The sequence below is a fragment of the Grus americana genome, chromosome 4 (assembly GCF_028858705.1).
Source record: "Grus americana isolate bGruAme1 chromosome 4, bGruAme1.mat, whole genome shotgun sequence".
In the NCBI taxonomy this organism is placed as follows: domain Eukaryota; kingdom Metazoa; phylum Chordata; class Aves; order Gruiformes; family Gruidae; genus Grus; species Grus americana.
In genome coordinates, this window is record NC_072855.1 from 13,966,287 (window position 1) to 13,978,565 (window position 12,279).

General features: G+C 39.9%; 1 protein-coding gene across 6 annotated transcripts in view; it reads left to right on the forward strand.

Moving 5' to 3' along the window:
- The window catches only part of EVC2 (EvC ciliary complex subunit 2), a 77,751-nt gene extending 68,312 nt beyond the window's left edge, over positions 1-9,439 (forward strand). For 5 of the 6 annotated variants that reach the window (XM_054823736.1, XM_054823739.1, XM_054823741.1 and 2 more), the window contains 3 exons: positions 6,387-6,574; positions 7,441-7,542; positions 8,020-9,439. In XM_054823736.1, coding sequence (XP_054679711.1) covers positions 6,387-6,574; positions 7,441-7,542; positions 8,020-8,293 — 564 coding nt within the window. In that variant the 3' untranslated portion in view covers positions 8,294-9,439. The remainder of the gene's footprint in view (positions 1-6,386; positions 6,575-7,440; positions 7,543-8,019) is intronic. The other variant, XM_054823740.1, reaches the window with a different exon arrangement.
- Positions 9,440-12,279: the final 2,840 nt, after the last annotated feature.

Below are 12,279 nucleotides of genomic sequence, written 5' to 3' on the forward strand. Positions count from 1 at the left end.
AAACACCAAAACCCCATTCTGGCCTGTCTTACAGAGTGCAACGTTTGAAGGTGTTTGCTCAGGTGGTCGTGACCATCGTTGCCAGCCTTCTAGTTTTAAGTCCAAGCTATGTGTTCCCTTAGTTTGGGGGGTGGTTGTTATTATTTTTGTTGTTGCTTTCCTCTTTATGTGGGGGTTTTTGGAGGGTTTTTTGTGGAGTTGTTTTCCTGTTGCAACTGCTTTTTTTTCATACTATCTTGCCACCATGTTGGCCTCGACAGTTTGGTGTATTCTAAATGGATGTGGCTGTCAGGAGCTGCTGAATTCTGTTCCAGCCTTCAGTTTGTTCTTGCTGTGTTTTCTGCCCCCGTGGCCTACTGCACAGAGAGCTCCTACCATTTTATTAGGACTTCACAGAAATAGCATCCTGCTGACACCGCTAAAAATTTCTGCTGCAGGCCTTTGTAGGGTGCTTATGACGTAAATATTCATGCGATGGTGAATTTTAATCTGATTATTTCTTTAAACTTTATATGTATTCATTTATGCTCCTTTAAAATAACCTGCGTAATGCTGATGAGGCAGTCACATGCTATTTTCAGTTACTCCGTTGTGGAACGGTGACATGGGCAGTGATAGCTATAATTCTTCAGAGGTGATATTAAATTTGAGGCTTTATTTGCTCATGTGTAGTTGCAATTTGTGTAATAATTCAAGATTTCGGAACACTGTTCTAGGAAAAAAGATTATCTTTTGTCCTGTTCAGCATTTCTTTTTTTTTTTCTTTGTAACACAGATAAGGAGTTAACAAGCTTGTGTAAATATTTTGCTGAAGGATACAGTGCTTCAGATACATTTTGATTATGATAAATACAAGATAAGTCTTAACTAAAATAAACTTCATTCAACATTAGTGGAAAATAAACATCAGAACAGATAGAAAAATTAAAAATGCTTTGGAAAGGTCCTTTGGGCTTTGCTGATCTTTCCCTGTGCTACTATGGTTTAAGTCATTAGTCTTGGTAGACCATAGCCTTGGAAATTCTTTTTATACTTTTTTTTTTTGCTAGTTCATTATATATTTATCTGACAAAATATGCTTTATCCAGAATACTGGCCATATAGAGGCTTTAAACAGCACAGACCAACTCCTCCAGATTAGCACTACCGAGACCATTTTCATAGTTTAATTTCAGTACTTTCAAATCCACTGTAGCCTTGCAATCTTGGACTAATTGAAGAAATGGCTGGGACCTGGTACAATGTTTATTTAGCAATTTAACAGGCTGGCAAAAAGAGTCATCGCTAAGTGGGAACTGTTAAAAGAGAGCATGAATAGTGCATTAATCTCATACTGTGATTCTTAGCTTGCCATACTCCTGGGCATAGACGGGGAGGAAGAAGATGCACATAACAAACCAGCTGCTCAGCAGAAGAGTTCTTATCTTGCAAAGGATGTTGTGAGTTCTCTTTCTGCTGCCCTTGAGCTTGGTTATGTCTGGCAGAGCCTCAGCATCTACCTCTTTCATGAAGGCATGAATTCAAGGTGTGTGGCAGGTTAAGATGAGTGCTGAAGCAGCTGTGTAGGACTTGGTGGAAGGGAAGAGGGACAAACGCGGTGGCTCAGTGCTGGTGCTGCTGCTGGCTGTGAATCATTTCAAGGGGAACCCTTTCCCAAGAGACCTTGGCTCTTTTCTTAGCATTTTGGTTCAAAGACAGTGTTCTCGTTCCTTTGGAAGTGTTCATTGCATTTATCATCAGACTGCACAGGACTAACTGGGAATGTGCTGGTTTTGCACGTTATTGTAGCTCGTTTCTGTCCTAGAAAGTTTGATAATTAAATACTGACACTCCTTGTCCTGCATTCCCAAAGATCATACCACTTGGCTGAGGGGAAGCGGATATTGCTTTTCTACAGCATAGGTAGAAATGTTGCTTGAGTTGTTTACAATTTAGTTGTCTTCCTGTGATGGTTGTTAAATTTCTTTGGCACAGATACATCGTGAAAGAGCATTTGAAAAGCATAGCATGTATTCTGCGAGTTGAGAGGTTAAAATCATTTTTTTGCACGTGAGAGATGCATGCAAACAGAATATGTCAGAATTTTCAAAGTACCCAGTCCTCTTTGCGCCCTAGCAGGTGAACAATGACCCTTGATAATTACAGATTTTGACATCTTGAAGGCAGAGATTTAAGAGCATCATTGTCACCTCACTGCACTTGAAAAACCAGATGCACTGTCAGTGTATATTTGGGGGACTCTGCTGTATGTTTTGTTCATAAGATTCCCTAAGATAATTAATTTGTGTAAATATGCATTAGATATACCATTGGGGGGTTTATATTTATCTCAGATATTCTGGGACATACTTTATTGGAATTCTATAAAACCTGTACATATTGACCCTGAAGATACACAAAACAAAATTTTTGTTCTCAGTATAGTAGTATAACAACTCCAACTGTAATTCCAAACCTGACCACTCTTAATTCAACTGTAAAGAAGTATGTGCTTAATAGAATAGTAATTTATTAATTTATTAAGGCTCACAGTGTAATATCTTCCTACTTTTGGATGCGTTTATCCTGTGAGCTGATATGGGAATTGATTTTAAATCTTTTTCACCCCCCTATTTTCTTGCAATTTATAGAACACATATTGACAAGTATTAGGAAACTATAGCTATTGTACCTCTGTATCTTAAATCATTCTATTCTTTAAAGAGGATTTTCCCCTTTAGACTAGTTTTCAGAACTGTGTATGTAGGCCTCTCTGGAAAACCAAGCAAGTTTTACTTTCCTACATTTTGTGTTTCAGCTTACGTCCTTACGGAGGCAGATGTAGGTCAATAAGAGATTTGCTTGAATGATAGTGAGTTCAGCATCATAAGCCTCTGGCTGAGAAGTTACGTTGAAATAAGCTCTTAACTATAGCTCCAGGTACACTAGTTGCATTTTAGAGACAGCAGATGATGCAGGCAGACTGCCATGTGGAAACAGCACAGTAAGCCTGAAACACAGCATGGATTGAGTTCATTGATTCTTGAATTGTTTGTTTAAATACACATTGCTCAGTCCAAATACTTAAAAGCAATTCTGCTGTTTGTAAACTACAATTTATACATTAGTATTTTTATTTTGGCTAAATTCAGAGAATACAAATGAGGCTGTTGGTAGTACAAGTAGCATTTGTATCTGTTAGATGTTATGAAAAAAGTGAATTCCTAATTTTTATGGTGCCTTACCATAAAATATACTGGAAGAATCAAACTCATCCCAGGCTGGAGGGCTTTTGGTCTGACTAGTGTTGACATTCCTGTGTTTGCATGCACGTTCACTTCTCCTTCCCACTTCTGCAAGCTGTTCTGGGTATCTGTGGGCATGTGAAAGTGCTGCTCACTGCTGTTTCATGTTCACACACACCAGCACTCCCTTTGCTGTACATACGCTAGATGCACCTGACCGGTGAGCGCCTGTGCTGCTTTTCATAGTTGACAGCATTGTGGCACCTTGCAGGGGTACTTAACTGTGAGTTCTGCTGGGTTAGAAAAGCATTGCCTCTCAGTCCAAATCATACTTGATGCAGAAAGGTAAGGGTCAGAGTGAAGAAAAGAACGTTTTAGAGAGGAAACTGTCACAGAGGAAAGCAGCACTGAAGTCATGATATGTCAATCATCCACATCTAAATTACTGAGTTAAAGGACTTTAAAATCCTAAAGTCTTAGGATTTTGTCTTGTTCATTCTAGTATCTCAGTGGTTTCCATGGAAAACCTGTAACAACACTGAAGAGCCCAGAAAGCTTTGGCGAGTGGCTAGTTTTCCTGCCTTTTGGAGATCTCTGCTTGGAGGATGGTTATGGGAAAAGGAGGTTGATTGATTTCTTTATTTCGTGTGGCTGTCTGTGGTGGTTTGACCCTGGCTGGAGGCCAGGTGCCCCCCAAAGCTGCTCTATCACTGCCCTCCTCAGCTGGACAGGGGAGAGAAAATATAACGAAAGGCTCCTGGGTCGAAGTAAGGGCAGGGAGAGATCACTCACCAGTTACTGTCAGGGGCAAAACAGACTTGACTTGGGGAAAATTTAATTTATTACCAATCAAATCAGAGTAGGATAATAAGTAATAAACCCAAATCTTAAAACACCTTTGTGCCACCCCTCCCTTCTTCCCAGGCTCAACTTCACTCCCGGTTTCTCTCTCTACTCCCTCCCTGCCAGCGGCACAGGGGGACGGGGAATGGGGGTTGTGGTCAGTTCATCACACGTTGTCTCTGCTGCTCCTTCCTCCTCCGGGGGAGGACCCCTCACACTCTGCCCCTGCTCCAGCCTGGGGTCCCTCCCATGGCAGACAGTCCTCCACCAACTTCTCCAACGTGAGTCCTTCCCAGGGGCTGCAGTTCTTCACAAACTGCTCCAGTGTGGGTCCCTTCCACGGGGTGCAGACCTTCAGGAACAAACTGCTCCAGCGTGGGTCCCCCACGAGGTCACAAGTCCTGCCAGCAAACCTGCTCCAGCATGAGCCCCTCTCTCTGTGGGGCCACAGGTCCTGCCGGGAGCTTGCTCCAGCACGGCCTTCCCACGGGCCACAGCCTCCTTCAGCTGCATCCATCTGCTCCGGTGTGGGGTCCTCCATGGGCTGCAGGTGGAATCTCTACACCCCCTCATCCTTCCTCCATGGGCTGCAGGGGACAGCCTGCTTCACCATGGTCTTCACCACGGGCTGCAGGGGGATCTCTGCTCCGGTGCCTGGAGCACCTCCTGCCCCTCCTTCTGCACTGATCTTGGTGTCTGTGGAGTTGTTCCTCTCACAGCTTCTCACTCCTCTCTCCAGCTGCAGTTGCTGTTGCGCAGCAACTTTTTCCCTTCCTTAACTACGTTACCCCAGAGGCGCTACCACCATCACTGATGGGCTCAGCCTTGGCCAGGGGCGGGTCCATCTTGGAGCCAGCTGGCATTGGCTCTATCAGAGACAGGGGGAGCTTCTAGCAGCTTCTCACAGCAGCCACCCCTGTAGCCCCCCTGCTACCAAAACCTTGCCATGCAAACCCAATACACTGTCTAAACTTGGGTTAGGGCTGCTTGGGGGTGATTGCATTGTCTGTTTTTACATAGACTTAGCAGAAAGAATTGTCCTTTACAAAGCATCCTTTTGGTCAAGTGGCTTCTTTCAAAGAAGACTCACTTAATACAGGGATCTCCTAGGTGCATTTGCTCCTCTGAAAATTCGTCATGCAAAAAAGAGGCAGAGTTCAAACATTTGCTCTGGCATTTTGAATCCACTGTGGACAAAGAAATTAGCAGTCGTCTTGGATGCTGGGACCTTGTGGGGTTTTTATGTGACATGGCTTTTACAGTCATATCCCCTGTCAATGCTTATAGAAGGGTCTGCAGAGCGGAGGTGACTCAGCTGTCATGAGTCATCCTGAACATTTGGCACCTTCTACCTAACTTCAGCTACCTGAGATACAGGTATGGTTTGAATAGACTACAACAGCTTTTTTCTGTCATCCTTTGAGGCATTTAACTTGCTTTAATTTGCTCTACTCTTTTCTTTCCATGTAGTTCTCAATATATTGTAGACTTTTCATATTTGATATGCATGAGAAATCCACAGAAGCAGCCCTGGGGACGCAGTAGTTTCGACGGCAGAGCAGAAAATAACAACGGGGCTTTGGTGTTTGGAGGGGGGTGGGAAATGGGGCTGGTTGATTGTCTAGGGAACAACTGAATTTGAACTCAGTCTATTTGAACACTATATGAATATCCTTTACCACTCACCTTTGGACCAAAAAAGAGAGGACATTTGGATTAAAAAAAACCCAAGCACCAAAACAAAAACAGATGTTTCCTTCACCTCTTAACAAATATTACAAGCTGTTCTCTGAGCTTATCACAGAATCTGGTATTAAGAGAGGCTGAAGAGGTGCTCAACCATGGCAACATGTAAATGTTGTCATTAGGTTTCAGAGGCTATTTTTTCCCCCTAATTTTACAGACCAAGGAATGCTATATAACTTCATCGCTATCTTGAAAGGATTTCTTTGTAACAGTACAATCCACAAATTAACTAAACCTTACATGCTAGAATATGGTTGCATTGTAAATTTTCAGACCAAAGGGCATCGAGTACACGCCCAAAGCACATATGTGAAGATCAACTGGTTAACATTTACGTTGCCTGTATCCAGAAAGAAATGGACAACTGTAGTATATATGGGCCAGTGTGGGTAGAAACAATGAACATGGGACTATGACCACTTGACACCAAAACTTTCACCACTAACATGATTTTCAATAATATTTTTTGTTTCTATAATGAATAATTCTTTAATGATAGTAATTAAAACTTGTTAACACTTTTATTTATTTTCAATGCTAAATCTGTCTGTCTTCTGCTCATTAATCCTTAAGGAGCTCCGACTGGCAGGTTATTTAGCCAAACTGACGAGGGTACCAATGGGGATGTTGCACAGGATCCTGAATTTGTTGCTGCCCTCCAGCTCACAAAGTGAGGTTCTTTCTGTCCTCGATTCCATCAGTAAATATTCAGATGGTGTTGCTGACAGTAATGCAGATGAGTCTGGCAGCTGTAAGAAAAGGTAAGTGTGGTATTTTCTGGTAGACCGTTGCAGGAGAAGATTATTGCTGGTACATGTATTTGCTGGACAAGCAGATTGACAGCAGTAGGAAAAAATGACAGGTGCATAAGTTTCCTTTTGAAATATTTTTGTGGGGTAAAAATACTTTGAAACTGCTACCTTATTTTATGAAATATTTTAACTATAATAAACTGATAAATAATTTTATAACTTTATTAATTAAACAGTTATTTTATAGATTTATAAATGTTGCTCTGATAATTTTCTTTCTGTTGACTTTAATTGGAGTTTATTAAAATATTTTCTTTCCAGCTTTTTTATTTATAATATTCATAGCACACCAGATTTCAGGTTTCTATAGCTCCTAAAGATATAAAGGAGGTTCTTCTTTCTAATAATGGAAGTTTCAGCCTTGTAGCTGCCTGTCCCTTTGTCGTTCATTACTAAAGTCACAAATGGCCACTGTTTTTTCTCTTTACTCACGGAGACATGTAGTCTCCCAGAGCCTTCATCCCTCCAGTTTATCCCAGTTAACACCAGCTGAACAGCTGTACGGCTAACACCCAGAGGTGCTCCTGAACCCCCTCTCCCAACTCCCTGGCATGATGTGGGGAGGGGAGAAAAGCAGATGCTGTGGCCATCTACTTATCAAGGAACAGATAAGGGTCCTCGGGACCATGCCCTGAGGTGTGATCTTACCCAATTTAAATCATTTACGGCAGGGCAGCAAAAATCCCTGAGCGCTCTTACTGACTGTATTCGTGGTATTACTGTCATGGGTTTGGCAGTTAAAATCAGGAAAGGGAGGAAAGTGTGTATATTTGGGGATTTGACGCTGGAAATTCTTTTCTTTCCTGCTCCTTCAGGAAGAACCAAGAGTTGTGGCAAACACTGGAGAGCAAAGTAAGGCAAGATCTGATAAACAGAACTTTGGAAAAGATCCCTTCTTTAAACAAGAGAAAAGACAGGTAGGGAGAAAGCAGGAAGAAACATACATCATTTTTTTTTTCATACTTAATTTCATTGCCAATCTTCCTCTTTTATCTATTAGAAATCAGAAAATACGTTCATAAATATGCATTTTCTGACAGTGTTCTGCTGTTCGGTCCTTGTTTCCTAGAACATATTTATGCATAATAAACAATAATAGTAAATGCTTAAAAAGATTTTTTTGTACATATTCACAAAATTCACACATTGTTCATATACATTGGTTATCTTCCCTATGGTTATTTATTATAAGGTACCTTTCCTTGTGGAATTTTGTGTATCATAAAATGATATGAAAAGTATTGGGGATTAGAATGGAAAATACAATTCTCTCTTGAAATATGACTTTCTTTAGCTTCCAAAGTCACCACTTCTATGTCAGGATATGATATAGGAAGTTAAGCTTTTTTTGCCCAAGTTTTCATTTTTCAATTCAATTTTTTTCATTAATGCAGCTTGATAAAGAAGCAGCAAATCGCCCTCTTGGAAAAAGCATCATTCATTCATCTTGGATGTTCGCCTACACATCCTCCTGTGGAACAGTCTGATCCACCTCTTTCTCTGAACACTGCAACTGCTGAAGCCATAGAGCTGTTAGACACAGGGGAGAGGGTGTTTTTGTTCCGTGAGCCAAGTGATCCAGTTCTTTCTTTGCATAATTCTCCAAGGAAAAAGAAAAAGAACTTTCTTAATTCCAAAAAGGCTGCTCGTGCAAATATGGACTCATGAGGGCGACTTCCATTCAAAGCATCAATTACAGAAGAAGTTGTTATTTAAAATCAGAAAAATAAACTGCACACTTCATTCTTTCTCATTAAATAACACTTGAGTTATTTTAATATCATTTACCTGACATTGTAAATAGCTGTAATTTCAGAATAGCACAGATAGCAATGTGCATTGTGCGTTTTTTAATTCTTGGCGGTGTACGATGCAGTAGATGAAATATGGGTGTTCTGTGGTGCACATTCTGGCAGGTGGGACTCAGTGTTCCTTCAGTACATTTTGATCATTTTTGCACTGATTTTACTGTAGCTGTATTTTCATAAATTATATAGAAAGGTTATTTATTATATAAAGCAGGTACTGATTTACTATTCTTGTATTTATATATTCTTGTAATAAGCTGCATTATAGCAGGTGACATGAAGAGATGAAGTGGATGACCCACAAGTCCTCTGTTCTCTGATTTTCCGTTACTCTTGCTAATTTACTGTTTAACAGTGTACTCTTAATAGGCTTTGAATATTACTTCTGCACTGTTATAGCTGGTAATCCAGATCTTCGGCATATACGTATGTACTTAGCCTTACATCCCTGAGTAACTTTAGCTTTTCACTGTCGCTTCTAAACTTACTTCAGTAGAATTATGAATGTGGCTACAGTTCAAAATTGTGTTAATTATTTGCAACCTGCTGCAGTCTTTTTCTTGGCGAAGCAATATGATCGCGCTTGCTTATTAGAAAAGGGAAAAATGTAAATGGACACATTAATAACTTCAAAAGCTTTTTTGATTACAGTGCTGCAAAGTGTCACAATTTTAGGTGGGTATTTTTGAAGTTCTTATTTCTGGTTTTCTCTAAATTGATGAGAATAACATTCTACATTTCAAGAAGAGATAATTTTCAAACCTTTCTAGCTGGCAGAAAGAAGCCTGCAAATATGAACCCTAAAAGCAGTAATAGGAAAGGATAAATTAAAAGAAACGCATATTGCGTATACTTGTTAATATTTCATTATATTCAAGCCTGTTTTGAGAGTTTTTGAACTGTATTTGCTATGTTTCGAGGGTACTGTGATCATATATTTTGCAATTTTTCATGTATGGAGTTTCAGTGTCTTTGTATTAATAGGATGCCAATTTCTTTATAAAAATTAAAATGTTACAATGTACATGTGTCTCCATCTATTCCAAGTGGAAAAAACTGGTTTTTTCCCCACTTCTCTTGACAAGTTTAAATATTCATTCCACAGTAAACAACAATTAGTGTTTCATATCGCTATTAGCAATAGAAAATGTATGCAGCAATTAGCCTGATAATCCTAATTATTTTTTGATTGCGTTCTTCAGTCTTTTCATAGAAGTCATTGCTCTCACAGAAAGAGGAGTCTATCAAGGTTGCGGGAGCTGAGAGTCGCTACGTTTTAATGCGTCGGGTACGTTATCCCCAAAGTGCGGGTAGGTAAAGGTAGGGTCTGTCCTACCTTGGAGGTCAGTCAGGGCAGCACAGGAGGAGGCTCAGGTGTTGCAGAAAGGGATTTGGCGCTATGCAGGAAAAGCCAGTTGGAAAACCTGAGCTGTGCTCGGGGCTGCAAGGAGCTAAGTACCCCCTCTCTTGAATGTGAGTCTCTTCCAAGATTTCTTCGCCAGCCCAGACTCTAGGTTGTTATAATGTAAAAGGGGAACAACAGTACTGATCACAGATGGGACGCTGGGGCCAATAGCTTTAATCGGTTACAACAATACAATGCAACATCTGAAGACTGATTGCAATATCAGTTTATTATCCTTAACAGATAATCTGTATGCCTAATAATAGAAAGCTGATTTGTAACTAACTCTCACACACCTCATCACAAATTTGAAGCAGCTCAGTGATTGTAACTATTCTAGCAGGGAAAGTCATGCCCTTCTATGAATCAGTTCCATATCATGCAATACAGATTCAAAGAAACGTCCAGATCTTAACATCTCTTGTGCCTTATGAAAGAAGTACTACCTAGGCAATAACCTGCTTCCATGAAGAGCTGACTTCCATTTAGCTTTGAGTCGTTCAGAGAGCGTAGGAGGGCCAGCTGTTGTGTGTGCAATTCTGTGTGTGTACCTTAGATATTAGCATCTGTATTTCATAGTTTAAGTCTTCCAAGGAATGTTTGTTGGACAAGCCATTCAAATTAACCCCATTTGGCTTCATAGTCATCAATAAAATAAGTAATATAAGGCCACATTCTTCAGGATTTTGAACATTATCCACATGGTGCAAATTGTTCTTCACTCTCACTAAATTAACATCAGAAAGGGACACCTTACAGTCTGGCTGAACCTCCTGTTTTAGACAGATTTAGCCAAATTAAAAGGACAGAAGTATCTGGTAAGGGTGCTAATGTCATGCTCATTGTAGAATTGGGACTTCAAAGAAATGCCTCACTTGTTTAGCAGCTCTTCCTGTTGGTTTCTACCTGGCTATACAAGGCATTTTATTGAGATTGAAAGTACTGGAAATGAAGGTCCCTCTAGTTAATCCCACAATTAGTTGTGTTCCCCTGGAAGTTTATTATTTCTCATCTTGTACCTGACCGTTGACAAGCTCCTCGGCGTTACCATTAGCCCAGCTTTCTGCCCGTGGTGTGATCCCTCATGAAGAACCACGTAGTGTTCATCAAAGCAGAGGTAAGCATTGGTAGGGGACAAAAATAAAGACTCAAAGAAAATGATTTTAAGATACTTTGGGCCTTTTAATATTTAAGATTAAATGGGCACTTACTGGAATGTTTAAAATTGTCAAGGTCCTCAGTGATTTAAACAGAACCAGTATCTGTATGATTCTGGACCTGTGCAACTATTTACAGTGGGGTGCATAATTATATTCTGCTGTCTAATACTATGATCCTGTTGTTCATGTTGTACGCTCTAGTTTCTTCATGACTGCATTTACTGAAGTCTAATTAATTTGAGTAATAAAGTTCTTTGCTACATCTCTCAACAGAGGTTGAGACAAAAATCACAGTGTCATAGATAACAGCGTGAAGCCTGCATAGTTCCCTTTAGAAAGGGTAGGATTTTAAAAGATTGTTTATTCTTCTCTCTGTATTTCTGGCTTGGCATATCAGATACAGATACTGGATTAGGACACAAGAAACATTGCTTACCTGATTGTTTAGTTTAACTCTAAAATCAAGCCTTTATGTAAAAGATTTCATTTTGAAGACTTCTTTAGTAAAAAAGGATCCCACATGGTGAAAAACATCTTAGGAAGAATATCTTCTGTACACAAAATATTGTTCTGCAGTGATTGAGCTGAAAATGTTTCCATGAAACAAGTGAGTTGAGATTTCCTACAGTAAGTTTCCATTGCATTTCCCTGTCCTCAGTAATATTTATTATTATAGAGTAGAATACCCATGCTAAGCCTAATGAAGAATAATTAATACCAAGAATGAATGACCGGGTATTCTGCTAGAGACATTGTGTCAAAAAGTCAATCAATTGTAAAGAAAAGTGAAAATACCTGTATGGACCTGGCACTTCACTACAGAAAAATGTAAAAGTGGAAGTAACAGGGTTGACATTTTTGTGGAATTAATTGCTATATTTAATAGGTAACTTTATCTTCAGTTATTGCTATAGTAGTTTTGGGTTTGGATTAATTTTTAAAGTGACAATGTCTCTTTAATAAGGTCAATTCTACAAAATCCTCATCTGCTTTATTTGAACCTGGGGAAATCATGCTGCTTTCTGTCATTATCTTGTATTTACCCAGCTGCTATTTTAACACCTTTATTTCTTCTGGGGAATGTTAACTTTTTATGCTGTTATCTTAATACAACCCAGTGCCAATAATTACACTGCCTTTCATCAACAGCTCCCGCTTCCCCAGAGTCTGACAGCAGGATTTTCAAAGCATTGAAAAACTGATGCCAAGTCTTCTCACTCAGCTGACCCAGTTCCCCCTCTGCCCTACACCGAAATGTTTCGCTGCTGTGCTGATGTAACT